At 41.5% G+C, this 13,017-nt stretch overlaps 2 protein-coding genes across 7 annotated transcripts; both read right to left on the bottom strand.

Moving 5' to 3' along the window:
- Positions 1-983: 983 nt before the first annotated feature.
- Positions 984-7,862, bottom strand: LOC117758332 (akirin-2-like). Of its 3 annotated transcripts, XM_034579925.1 has the most exons (6): positions 7,857-7,862; positions 4,932-5,148; positions 3,933-4,070; positions 2,883-3,032; positions 2,693-2,793; positions 2,565-2,627 (listed from the first exon to the last, which is right to left on the bottom strand). In XM_034579925.1, exons 2-6 carry the CDS (start codon positions 5,101-5,103, stop codon positions 2,595-2,597), a joined length of 594 nt encoding a protein of 197 aa, XP_034435816.1. In that variant the 5' UTR covers positions 5,104-5,148; positions 7,857-7,862; the 3' UTR covers positions 2,565-2,594. The 3 variants fall into 3 exon arrangements, with proteins under 3 accessions (XP_034435817.1, XP_034435816.1, XP_034435815.1); XM_034579926.1 differs by lacking the exons at positions 2,565-2,627; positions 7,857-7,862 and adding an exon at positions 984-1,627 and having other exon boundaries at positions 2,722-2,793; positions 4,932-5,459; XM_034579924.1 differs by lacking the exon at positions 7,857-7,862 and having other exon boundaries at positions 4,932-5,461.
- Positions 7,213-11,482, bottom strand: cnr1 (cannabinoid receptor 1). Of its 4 annotated transcripts, none has more exons than XM_034579922.1 (2): positions 11,019-11,482; positions 7,213-10,301 (listed from the first exon to the last, which is right to left on the bottom strand). In XM_034579922.1, exon 2 carries the CDS (start codon positions 10,279-10,281, stop codon positions 8,878-8,880), a length of 1,404 nt encoding a protein of 467 aa, XP_034435813.1. In that variant the 5' UTR covers positions 10,282-10,301; positions 11,019-11,482; the 3' UTR covers positions 7,213-8,877. The 4 variants fall into 4 exon arrangements, with proteins under 4 accessions (XP_034435813.1, XP_034435811.1, XP_034435814.1 ...); XM_034579920.1 differs by having other exon boundaries at positions 7,213-10,315; positions 11,024-11,482; XM_034579923.1 differs by having other exon boundaries at positions 11,024-11,482.
- Between the last annotated feature and the right edge of the window lie 1,535 nt (positions 11,483-13,017).

Genomic DNA, 13,017 nt, shown 5'->3' with positions numbered 1-13,017 from the left:
GAGACTTTGAAAAACTACACAAACTTTGCTCCATTTCTTTTTCACACTAAAATACTGCTGTTGAGTTGTGTGTTTTCTTACTGTCACTTGTGATTGTGACCCACAACTGACTGGGACATAGAATTCTTCAAACTGAAATTACATGAAAACATAACAGACCCACAATAGGGTCCAATGGACTGAGAAGTTGAGATCTTTACTAGAGTTGGTTCAGTTCATATTTTAATAATGTATTTAATATAAATCAATTTCTATATTTTATACTGCCCGCCAGCCTGTTGCCCTGAACGGCCGTTTACATTGAAATATAAAAAGTGACTGATTATTATTCATTAAATGATAAATGTACATCATAATCACATTTGGTGGAAACTAATCACAATGAATAGAAATAAACCCAGACTCTGAGAAACCGTCTAATTAAATGATTCAATTCTGATAAGGTGAACGGACCATAATTCATTAATGCCCAGGGTAAGTTGCCCCAAAAGAAAAATGCACAATTAATTCATATTGAATTTTCTCTGAAATTCTTACAAGTTCGAAGTTCTTGATCATTTTGAGCTGCTTGCACTTTGTTTGCGTTTTTCATAAATGTTGAAGTCGGCCAGGAGCCTCCAGTGTTTTTAAAAGTAAAACAAACCTTGAAACTGCATCAATGACCCGCTTCCTTTTTTTGAGATCTTTTCTTTTCTATCTGGATTCCTTGGCTTCTAAAAGATTTTATTTAATATTTTTCTAACATTGGCAGTTTAGCCTATTTGAAGATCACAGAAGCCTGAAGCTTGATGATTTAGTAACAATAAAATGGTAGATGAAACGTTCCACATGATTAAGTTCCTAGAGGTCTGAGATTTGTCAATTAATGGGAACATGGTTTCTGGAATGAGACTTTGTTATTAGCTCATTTAGGATGATTACATTTTTTAAAAGATTTTTGTGTCAACTTGCTTCTCAAAATGGAAAACCACGGCAACCAAACATTCATGTAAACACTTTATTCATTCACTTCTCTTAGATCAAAGCCCCTTTATACCTACAGCAAATAAAACCATGACATTTTGGTACAATTAACAAAAGCTGAGCAAAAAAAAAATAAAAATAAAAAAGTACAGTGTATATAAATTTAATAGCAGTTATCACCAATACAGGTCAAAACATAAAAAAGACCCATTTCTGGAGTCCAGTCTGAGCGTGGCCTCGTGTCCCACTCCTCAATGTCCAATCCCTTTTTCAAAATGTACATATAGAGAAGCTGCACAACTAAAAATCTTTGTAAAATCAACTAAATCCGAGAGTAAAATAAAATCAACAAGGCAGAGTGTGTGGTGGCAGTCAGCCTTTTATGAAGGCATCAGAACACAGCCAAATAAATATTGAGGCGGCAGTTAAGAGGCCACTGGTAGAGTGACAGAAAGTCTGGACATGTTGTCAGCAGGAAGCCCTTCCTCCTAACTCTGGTAGACACAGCAAACGTGGAGGCCGCTAACTGAGCCTGAGGCAGTGAGTCCACTGAGGCGATATGGCACAGCTAGGAGAAAAGTCCAACTAGACCCACTCAGTCCCTGGAGCAGCTTGCAGCAAATTGTTTTCCCCCCGATGTCCGAGGCTGACACTCAGGATACGTCTGTGGAGAAGAACAAGGGAAAGGAAAAAAATCCAGATTAATATCAGTGACACATTTCTATGGAGGACGGGGCTTTAAAAGGTGTCACTGTGAATGTTACAGGAATGAGGGTTGGTCCTCTGCAATCTTTCATCTCAGTAAAAGTACACTCAGTCCTTAACCAGATCTCACGAGTATCTGGAGGATCATAGACTATATTCAAACAGATTGTGTGTATTGTTATATTCATCTGGACTTTTGGCAAATACCCTAATACTTGAGTTGTTTTTAATTTCCCATGATTGTGAATCTCTTTGGCTCAATTCCCGCTCTGTCTAATGTGCTATAAAAATAAATCTGACTCGACTATTGTCCTCGTGTACACAGGGCAGCCAAGCAAAACAAAGTACTCTCACTGGAGCACTTTTATTAATCAAAAGATGAAATAACACATTTAAGAACCATGTTCTCTCCAACAGGCTGGAATAGGATTTGATTGTTTGCCAAAAATAAGTTGCAGGATATTTTGAGAGATATGCTTTACTTATCACAACATTTCATGTTCCTCTTTGTTATTCTATCACAGTTGAAATGAAGTTTAAAGTCAATCTGCCTCAGTCTGAGGACGACACGGTGGCGCAGTAGTTACTGGGCCCTTATGTGTGGAGTCTGTATCTTCTCCTCGTGCCTGTGTAGGTTTCCTTCGTGTACTCCAGTGTCTTCCCACAGTCAAAAGACATGTAGGTTACGTTACATTGGAATCTGTTTACTTCACTCCTACGTACGTGTCAGCCCAGCGATAGACTGGCAACCTATACCTCACCTCTTGTCTGAGGTCAGCTGGGATCGGCTCCACTCAAAGACCTCAAAGGATCAGCCGTATAGATCATGGATGTCTCAGTACAACCATGCACGTAAGTGGATTCAATAATTTTGGGATCACGAGGATGCACCACAGTTTGGTTTCATGTCATTTATTGTGTTGTATTTAATGCTCTTTAGCCACATCTTTGACAGCAAGCTACAGTCGGCTCTGGAAAAAATATGAACACTAGAGACGTGCATAGGAGACCATTAAACAGCAACAAGTGTTTGACAACAGTAAATGTACTCACAGCTAGCAGGCTGTTCTCCGAACCTTCTCATCAGTTGGTCGTGTGTAAATTTAACGAAGGCATCATATTGCTCTGTTGGAGGTAAAAATATTTATTGGCATAAATTGTGGATTAATCAACGCAAATATTATTCTGTAACCTGTTTAAAAAGTAACTCATACCCGCGAGCTTTGTCGTCAGTAACTCGTCAAACTCCTCGCGGACTTTGTCCTCTCGCTCTTTCAGTAGTCTTTCACAGATCATTCCAACCTGTCTGAGGGAAAACAAAGGCTGCTCTTTCCTGGTGGGAGACGAGGCACCCGAGGACGTACCTGCCAGGAGAATCAATATCCAACAGTCGATTATTCAAAACAATGCAACTTTTATCAGTCTCATAACATACCCAAGCGGGTATGGAAGAATGCTTACGGCCAAAAGATATGTATCATACATATGTGTTTTTCATCCATTTCAAAGGGCCCTTGTGTGCTGGCAATTTTAACTGAATATGAGGAAAACAGATGTTCAACTTGAGCCTGTTTTTTCTTTTAACTCTACACAGAGTAAAAGCACTTTTGGTTAATAAATGAATCTCAAAGTCTGCCTAGATGGGCTTTCCAATAAGAGCAACATAACACATACTGTGGAGAATCACCAGCAAATATCTGAATCTATCAACCCTCCTGTTAAGAGCTTCCTCCACCTTTGTTTTATTTAGAAAGTGGGGGAAAAAAACAATCACAAAAGAAAGTGAAATTTAAAAAAGGGAGGAGCAGGTGTTTCTCCTCTTCCTCCTAAAGCCCCGGGAATTCCCATGGTTTTTGAGAGGCTGGCTAAAGCCCCGGGAATTCCCATGGTCACCAGCAATTCAAAGGTTTAAAAAGAAAGAAAGAAAACTTCCCAACTTTTATGTTTCAGAATGGACGGATGTCAGTGGTTACTTGGTGTGAAAAATGAGCAAATAGCAAACAAGGAGCCAATATCACACTGAATAACACAAAGTGCGACTCAGTCTGAATATCTTATGAGTTTACATTACATGTACATTTTCATAACCAATAACTGAACCAGTTGGTCACAATATTTCTGTGACTTCGTGAGGTAATATGTGAAATAACTGGTTTTATAAACTACATTCTTGAAGTTTGTGGCTATGAATCACTATTTTACAAAATGGTGGACAACTGTTTACATTACCCTTTGAATAGTAAACCTGAATACGATGGGACTACCTGGTAGTGCAGATCCACTGTGGATGTTCTGTGCGTCCAGAGGACAGCAGCCGTCCGCCTGCTGCTGGAAAGCACTGTCGAGGTGTCGCCGTTTCTGCAGCCGCTTGTACTCTTGCTTGATGTTGTGTAGAATTTGCTCTGAAACAAAGAAATGCATCCGTCCTGTTATATAAAGTGACACCGAGGACGCCACGCACGTACGGAGACAAAGACCAGGCACAATTCACAGATTGTATAACTGATGCAGCCAAGAACATCATGGCTTGTGACATTTAAAGAGACGTCCCATTCAGCGAGGATCAAATTCTGCAAGATCCACTGATGACTTTCAACAGCAACGCAATTCTATAGGTTACCTATGACTTCTATGATTAACTTACATAAAACCCACTATACACTAGTAGTAAGAGTCAAAGCAGTTCAGTACAGAACTGGGCAATAAACAACAATAATCTATGTAATTTACACCAATAACAATACAGCAAAGGTTCCACATAGATATTGATATGTTGAATTTGAACCATGAGGAGATAAAACATAGTTGATCCATCTCAGATTTGTATTAAAGAGTTTTGTTTATCAAGTGATCTCTGGTCCAACTAAGGAGTTTAAACCCAAACCAGTCACAAGCAAAACCGTCGTTAAACTTAAGACATTCGACATTTATCATGATTGTTGTCTCTACACAGACTAATATGATTGTTTATAGTATATTGTACAGTCCCAGTTCATAAACTGTGCTACAGTTAATGCCGAATTCACAACGGGGCTACAAAGATTCACATTACATAGTTTATAACGCGTTTATAGACAAAGAACATTAACACCAGCAGCGTTTATCTAACTTTGCCAGTTTTGAGAATGGAGTTTGGTTGGACCCACACGACACCGACATGCTAACACTACGATGCTAGTGAACCGAGCAGACGTTTAGCGGTGGTTTAAATGTGAATCGGTTATTTGAGCCGACGCGTTGATTTTAAAAAGCGGATCTTCTACCTGTGGTGAGTCTGGACGACACCTCCCCGAACGGCGAGGGCTCCATCCGGAGGTACTTCTGCGGCGAGGACACCGGGGACATGCCCCCGGCGCATCGCCTCCTCTTCGGGGAAGCCGGGTTCATGAGCGGGTCGAAGTCCAGGCTCCTTTTCAGCGTCGCTCCGCACGCCATTACAACGAAGCACGAGCGAAGAGCGAACAGGACAAAAACAAAAAGCTGAGCTCCCCTGTTGTCTGGTCACTTCGCCACCAGGGCCACGGTCTGCGCTGCTAATGCTAGCTGTCGGTAGCTAGCGGCGGTTCCGGGGTGTCGAGAGAAAAACACACTTTTATTCGTCTCTTCGTCTCTTGAGCCGATCGATGTCCCCGAGTTTGAGTCGCAGGATAAATCTGAACTCAAACTGGATGAAGAGATTCAGGTTAAATGTTGTATTTACTCTGATGATCGTAGATTTACCGTCACTGCCTCAACAAACCCGACGCTACGGCTGAGGCTTCGCTTTTATTACCTTCTAGTTTGGCTATTGTGCGCATGCGCGAGAAAGGCTCTCCCTGCCGGTACTTGTAGTTTTTACCCCCATTGGCGTCCGTTCTTTTTATCAGCTTGATAACTACATTTCCCGAAAAGCCAAGAAAACGTCATTTCTTTTCAAATTTGTTTTGTTTGGAACAACCCTCCAATAATCAATCACGACCAAGTTTCAATTTCACATCAAACTTCAACACAAAAACAGTTTCTGTTTCACGATGAGATTCAAACTAAAATGTTTTCTGGACAATATCAGCATGAACACGTGTTGTAACGTTTGTTGCTATGATCACATATTTAATTGTTATCCCAATTTAGCCTTTGATCAGTTTCAAATCAATATGCATTGGAATTAATTATACTCCCTGGAGAAGTTATTTAGTCTTTGGGCTTTTAATATGATTTCTAAGCAGTAATGTTGTTTATCATCAGAATCTAGGAACCAAAACTCTTGTTAATTTTGAACATGGTTGAACTCAGACATATTTTTGTTTTAGAAAACATCATTCTGCCTGATAGTTAGACTTTATGTGGGGTTGTAAGATAAATACTTTGGATCTTCTTCTTCTTCTTCTTCTTCTTCTTCTTCTTTTTCTTCTTCTTCCTGATGATTGGAAGTTTCCTAATTTGTAAAAACTCCCTGTCTGGCCTGGAGTTTATGATTTGAAATGAGTTCACATAGTCTGTGTTACGCTTAAAGTCATGACTGAGACGTTTCCCTTAAATCAGCAGTTCCTCAATCACTCCTGTATACACACATATTTCAAACTGTGCAAACCTGAAGAATTGGTAATGTTACTAGTTTACGCTTGTTCTAAAGCAAAGCCAAAAAGAATTACATGCATGATGATATACTCTGATAAAATGTATTTTTGTTTCTATAGCCTGAAAAGTCAACCTGGAAAGTTCACCAACCCTATTGGACAATCTGAATGGTATTTTTTAAGATAAGTAATAATGTTAAATTGAGACGTGTAAGTGCTACAGGCTGTGGAAAACATGTTGGTGCCAGCTACTTCAACTGTAATTCTTTATTAAATGAGTCGGCTGCATATTTAGTTTTTTGTCAACCTTTATAAAAATGTTGAAAATGTTTATTACAAGTCCAGGTTGATGTCTTCAAAATGCTTGTTTAGTTTGATTTTACATTTACCTTCACATAAAACAAAGAAAAGCAGCAAATGCTGATGAACTAGAGTTTAAACTGAGTAATGTTCGGTCATTTTCGCTTGAAAAAACAAACTAAATGATTCCAAAAAATGTGTTACCGATTAAATTTATTTCGGCCCACCAATCAACTCATCAATTCCGCTGTGATCTCAACCCAGATTGTTTATCCAGGAATGATTTCCAGCTCTAATCGCAGCCTCTCACACATGGCACAGTAAACCTGGCTCACGACTCTCTCTGTACTCCGGAGTATTTGGTGGATAAATGGACAAAATCCTTTTGACATCTGTGTGAACAGATGTTGCAATTTTCCCGATTCCCTCTGAGCCAAGAGATGAAAAGATCCGAGCAGATGTTGCTATCAGAGGATGCTGCGGCTACATGAAGTAATCACAGCAACAAAGCCAGAGAGGCCCTCTCTCAGTGGAGAGACTGCCAATAGTGACTGACTGTGTTGGATCTTTCACAAGGGGGCAGTAAAACATCACTTGTGGCCTTTGTCTGGCCGTCGCTCAGGGTTAGACAGTTTCCTCCTGTTTCCCACCATCATCACACAATCAATCAAAACGAGCGCAAGCGAAATGACAACCAGCTGTGACTTTATTCAAAAGTTTGATAACAGCAATACTAAAAACACTCGACTGATTGTGATTTTTATTTTTTTTCATAGATTCCTCATTATGCCAGCACTGTACAGAAGCCACTTTGACATTTTGATCTTCAATAATACGAGAGGCAGCAAGCATACTGAGTAACAGCGGTCTGGATAACTTCACACCTAGATAAATGCCTACAGAACAATTGTGCTGTGAGAGATTTTTTAGATTAAAACGTAATACATCATCATATTAGAAATGAAAAGAAAAATCACATGTTCTTTTGTAAGGTCAGTTGTTGATTCTCCGCACAGTGCGCACACAGACTTCCACTCTGCCACTGGAATCACCCTTGTGTCTTTGTTTGGATAAGAAACTCAACAGCAGACATGTTTTTTATTATTATTCAGAGTTACGTCAAAAGTACTTCACTAGGCCTGTGCATGGGCTGCTTTTGTTTTCCAAAACGATGTCCCGCTGCAACAGTAGCACTAAAACAACCCACTGCAATGATCCAAAAGGCTCAGGGCTTGGAAACATATCACCAAGGTATCACACACACACACACACACACACACACACACACACACACACACACTCACACACACACACACACACAAACACGCATACACACACAAAGGTTGAATCCAGTAAAATCCTACATTTGATGACAGCAGAAACCACCTCGGCTCGTCACAGTAGTGTCCAGCACACTGTGTCCGAGTTCGGTTTGAATGAATGTGTTCAAGTTTTGGCCAAAAGCTTGCTGTCGGTGTCACGTTGGCTGTGTCGCTGACCGAGTGGATTTGAACTCTTTTATTCTTGCAAGAAAAACACTGTACAGTCGTTAGGTATACATTTGAACAAAGACACGTTACTCCAAAAGGTCTAACAGCAAGCGAGTAAAGGAATGGACAACAGGGACGATCGTCACTCTGCCACAGAAAATGCCGTGTGAGATTTCACACAACTCGTAAGCTGTGAATTCTTTTAACCTCCATCTCCTGTCAGTAGATTTTATTTAGTGATGGTGGTAAATACGTTTTATTTTTTCATATCTTGAGCATAAATCACCTCTCGAAATCTCTTTGCCACTCGCCGAGTGTTGTCAGAAGAAGTACAAAATGTTAATGACAATCTTTTTTTTTTCTTCCACATTAGCTCATAGAAATGTTTTTACTCAACATTGTACATCAAGCCTGTAGAAAGTCAAGGCGCAAGGATTTATTTTATTTATGGCGCAAGACACGTGTTAAAGTCTAAATGACACAGTAAAACAGCTCTAATCAAAAATGTCAGTAGCCCCTTATCCCATAAATGAAGATGTGTGGTTTTCAAAACCTGAATTCACAGTACAAAAATATAATATGCCTCCACTAACTGGATATCATGAAGTCTTATGGTAGTCTTTAGAATCCTTTCAAATTGTCCTTTCTGTGACCTTGCAATACCATTTGGCACTTTGGCACACCATGTACTCACTCACAAACATAATAATGCAACCACTAAAGCGTCTATGTGAGGATGTAAATCAATACTTTCAGGAGAGGATCTTTTGTCTTTCTCTGGAATATCTAACTTCTGCATCCTAGTGTTGGATGACATTGTTCGGGGAGGATGACATTTACACAGTCTCCCCAGTGATGGCCAATTAGACAGCTTCTGCAGAGGTTTCAGTTGACACAGACATTGTTACTTTGGCTATTTTCACAGTGGTCTTCACGCAGCTCTCTGCAGCCCTGTTGGCAGAAATGTTGGCGTGTCTGTTCTGGCAGTCTGACTCCAGGCTATTGTCCAACTGCTGGGCACTGCCCCTGCAGGCGTGGCAGGAGCTGAGGAAGGCATGCCGCATGTCCTTGCTCCTCAGGGCGTAGATGATTGGGTTGACGGTGGAGTTGAGCAGGCAGAGCATGCTGAAGAATGCAAATACTGTCTTGATGTCATTGTCCATACTCCAGAAGAGGTCATAGACCATGATGGCGAGCACTGGGCCCCAACATATGACCAGCACCACCAAGATGAGCACCAGGGTCTTGGCCAGGCGGATGTCCATGCGTGTCTGCTCAGGGCGTGTGGTCAACACTTTAGTCCCATCTGCTGAGTAAACAACGAGGCTCTTCTGGGAGGTTCGGCTCAGCATGCGCACAGTGTGGTGGTGTGCTTTCCACAGGATGTACATGTAGGCGTAGATGATGAAAAGAACCAGCACACTGGTTACACCGATCCAGAACATCAGGTAGTTCTTATCAATAAGAGGGAATAATTCTGAGCAAACAGAATTGAGACGTTTACAGTTCCAGCCCAGCAGAGGTAGCACAGCGATGACAATGGAGATAGTCCACATCATACAGAAGGCTATGACAGCCTTGGTCCGTGTCACGATGCGCCTGTAGGCGAGAGGCCGGTGTATAGAGATGTAGCGGTCAATGGCCGTGAGGAAAAGGCTGCCCACAGACGCCGTGAACGATGCCGTGACCCCGCCCAGCTTGAAGAGAAAAACATTGGGGCTGTCCTTCCGGTGGAAAACATGGAAGTCCAGAAAGCTGTAGACAAAGATGACACTGCCCAGCAGGTCAGCCACTGCCAGGCTGCCAATGAAGTGGTAGGACGGACGGCAGCGGAGGGTGCGGGACTGCAGGATGACGCAGAGCACCACCAGGTTCTCCAGCACCGTGAAGGTACCCAGAGTCAGAGACATCACAGCCACAGCCAGCTGCTGACTGGGAGTCAGGATCATGAAACACTCCATGTCCATAAAGTTCTCCCCACATTGTATACTGTCAGTCTCATCTCTGCTCCTGTTGCCAAATAGGTCTGTGGCATTGGTGGGGAAGAACGGGATGCCCTTAAGGATGAGCTCCTCGTCCACAGGTACTTTGTCTGGGAAGGAGTTGCTGCGGAAAGCAGATAAGGGCTTCTGCAGAGAGAAGCCGCCCTTGAAGTCTACATCATTGGCGGGGTTGTCGTAGTTAGCGTCGTTGGAGCCGAGATACTGTAAACCAGATGTGATAGTCCGGAAGGTGGTGTCAGCCACACCATCCAGCACAGACTTCATGGCTGTGTCTGAGAGTAATACTGCAGTGGAAAACCTACAAATTGATGAGAAACATTTCAGACCTTGCTTTCAATCTGAAAATGCTCATATTTAAACAAATAAATAAATAAAATCCCACACATTTGATCTCAAGATATTTTTGGATAGTATATTTGCACATGTGCTGTATCTAAGTATCTACCTCGAACGTAAAATGCCATTGCAAATATTTAGAAATGCAAAATTCACATTTGACAGTTTTTACAATGTTCTTTTTTACTGAGTTCATGGATTGGACATGAACCACATCTGCTCTTCAGGAGTCAGTGAGCTCATAAATACTTTATTCCGCTCCCTCTGCCTTTCAACACATGCAATTATTCATCACTGAGCTTTTAAAAACATAAAAAGAAAAAAGGTTTAGAGCCCAAAAAACACCTGTATTGACTGGAACACCGTTGCAAAAGGAATCTAAAGGCACATTTCTTCTGTAAAAGAACATACAGTAAAACAATAAAATGCTGAAATTAAAATGATCTTATTTCTGTAACAGTAAAGAGATAGACGCAATGTATAGATGCAATGGGCAGTTATTATACACGACTATATCTATAACAAGAAGCAGAAATCCGCATATTAAAAAGGAGGAAAACACTTTCCTGCTGGGTCAAACAACACAGGGTTGAAAACACAAACATATACACAATAAAAAAAGCCTCGATTAAATATTTTAAAAGGGAAAAAAAGTGCTTCTTTACCTTACATAATTTTCCCAAGTGCGCAGAATCGCCCTTTATCGCCGCGCGTTAATCCAAGTCAGAAGCGCATCATGGAACCAGCACAGATCTTATACGAAAACACAGCCAAGCAGCGGACTTGTGCTAAAATGAAAGCAGTGCGTTCATAATGAGTGGTTTTCTATATTTCAGATTCTGTTTGGAACACAAGTTTTTCAAATGTCTGCAGACGCGTCCTGGTCTTGGAGCGCGCTCCTGCTCCGTGGCTCCAGTCGGATGCTGCTGCTGCTGCTGCTGCTGCCGCTGCTGCTGCTGCTCCACAGTCTCTCCAGCCTCTTTCTCCGTGTGTTCACACTTATGAAGCTTCGCCCCCTTCAAGCCCCGTCACGTGTCTCCATGAAGCTTCATCTTCACCCAACCCATGGAGCTGTCAAGTGCATAGGAACAAGGCAGACAACAGAGGTGGTGCTGATGATGGTGGTGGTGGTCGTTGTGGTGGTGGAGGCTTAAAATAAAGGGTCTGATTTTAATTCACAAAGCTGCTCTTTAGTGGATGATGCGCTCAGACAAAGAAGAAGCACGACGCATGAGAATAAGATTGAAGAGCAGCTTAGAATAACCACCTCAGATACTCATGAGGAATTACACGTTTTCTGACATTTTGCTGGAACCAAAAAGCTGCATTTCGTTCAAATAAAGTCTCCACGTGAACTTCTAATGCTTCTCAGAGGTCACGGACTCAATCCACAGTCAGTGCATGTGTGTTTATCGTGTGGATCATTAGACAGAATTGAAAATCTCCCAACTACCTCATGGTTTTGATGCAGCACCCCTTCAACCTCGCCTGTTTTTTTACCTTTCAAGCTTTTTTCTCCCTCCTGATATTTTCTGATCCAAACCAAAGCAGCCGAGTGAACGTGAGTCAGTGTTTATATTTGGAAAGAACTGTGAAAGAAAAGAAGGTTTAAAAAAAAAAAAAATCATTTGCATACTTAAAAATAAAACTCAGACAATACTGAGAGATGATGAGACACCACAAAATGATTCATACACATTATTTTCTTCTTCTTCTTCTTCTTCTTCTTCTTCTTCTTCTTCTTCTTCTTCTTCTTCTTCTTCTTCTTCTTTTGAACACAGACTTCAGGATAAGCCAGCTGGTTATCAACACATCCAGCCAGGCCACCAAATTAAATGAAAACAGATTCAACCCACTGATCATGAATGCTCTAATTTCCATGTATTCATCTGGCCACATCCAAGCAAACGTTTTAGTGATGTGTTGTTTGATTTGTCTCTCTGTCTAACACAAGGGCAGAATCGGTGCCGGCCAAGGAGGCAGCGGCTGAGTGGTGTCATTGTTGGGAGATAAATCCGAACAGAGGCGTTAATATTATATTTTGCCTCGGCAGAGAGAACATGAAAACCTTGTGCTACTGAGTTTGAGGCCACGGCTCTATCACTCACGCACGTCAACGTCCACAATGAATAAAATGTTCCATGTCACAAAACGAGGAGACGTTTATGGTGAAAATGACAAGAATATGAGAAAGGAGGAGTTTCAAGTTCATTTTCACTTGAAGCTTAAATTGACGGCTGGCAGGTTGTCAGTGTAAGCAGCTGACTTAAATCTTCCTCAAGCTGATTCTTATTCATCTTTATTCAAACCGTGTAAAGAGGTATCATTTACAGTCGTGATCTGCCGGAGTAGATAAGGAACAAAAGCCGAGCTGAGAGTGATCCAAAATAAAAAGCTCTCTCCCTCGACTGTTGATAACTGATTAGCTCCAGCAGATAAATATCTTGTTCTGTGAAACATCAAAAAGGCGAGAGGAGAAAAAAACTGCGGTTTGCTTCCAGTGCTCGGGGTTTCTTGGATTACACAGAAACTGGGAGTAATGATCTCCCAATCACCTCGTAAACCCTGGAAGGAAAACATCACCTGCAGATGCACTTTCAATGTTAGAGCATCAGTCTGTGATGTTCCCGTGCATTCTGGGAGTTGTGCTTTGATCATGCGGCG

Source organism: Hippoglossus hippoglossus, chromosome 24 (genome assembly GCF_009819705.1).
Source record: "Hippoglossus hippoglossus isolate fHipHip1 chromosome 24, fHipHip1.pri, whole genome shotgun sequence".
Classification (NCBI taxonomy): domain Eukaryota; kingdom Metazoa; phylum Chordata; class Actinopteri; order Pleuronectiformes; family Pleuronectidae; genus Hippoglossus; species Hippoglossus hippoglossus.
Note: the sequence above shows the minus strand (reverse complement) of the source record. Positions and strands in the feature narration are given on the sequence as shown.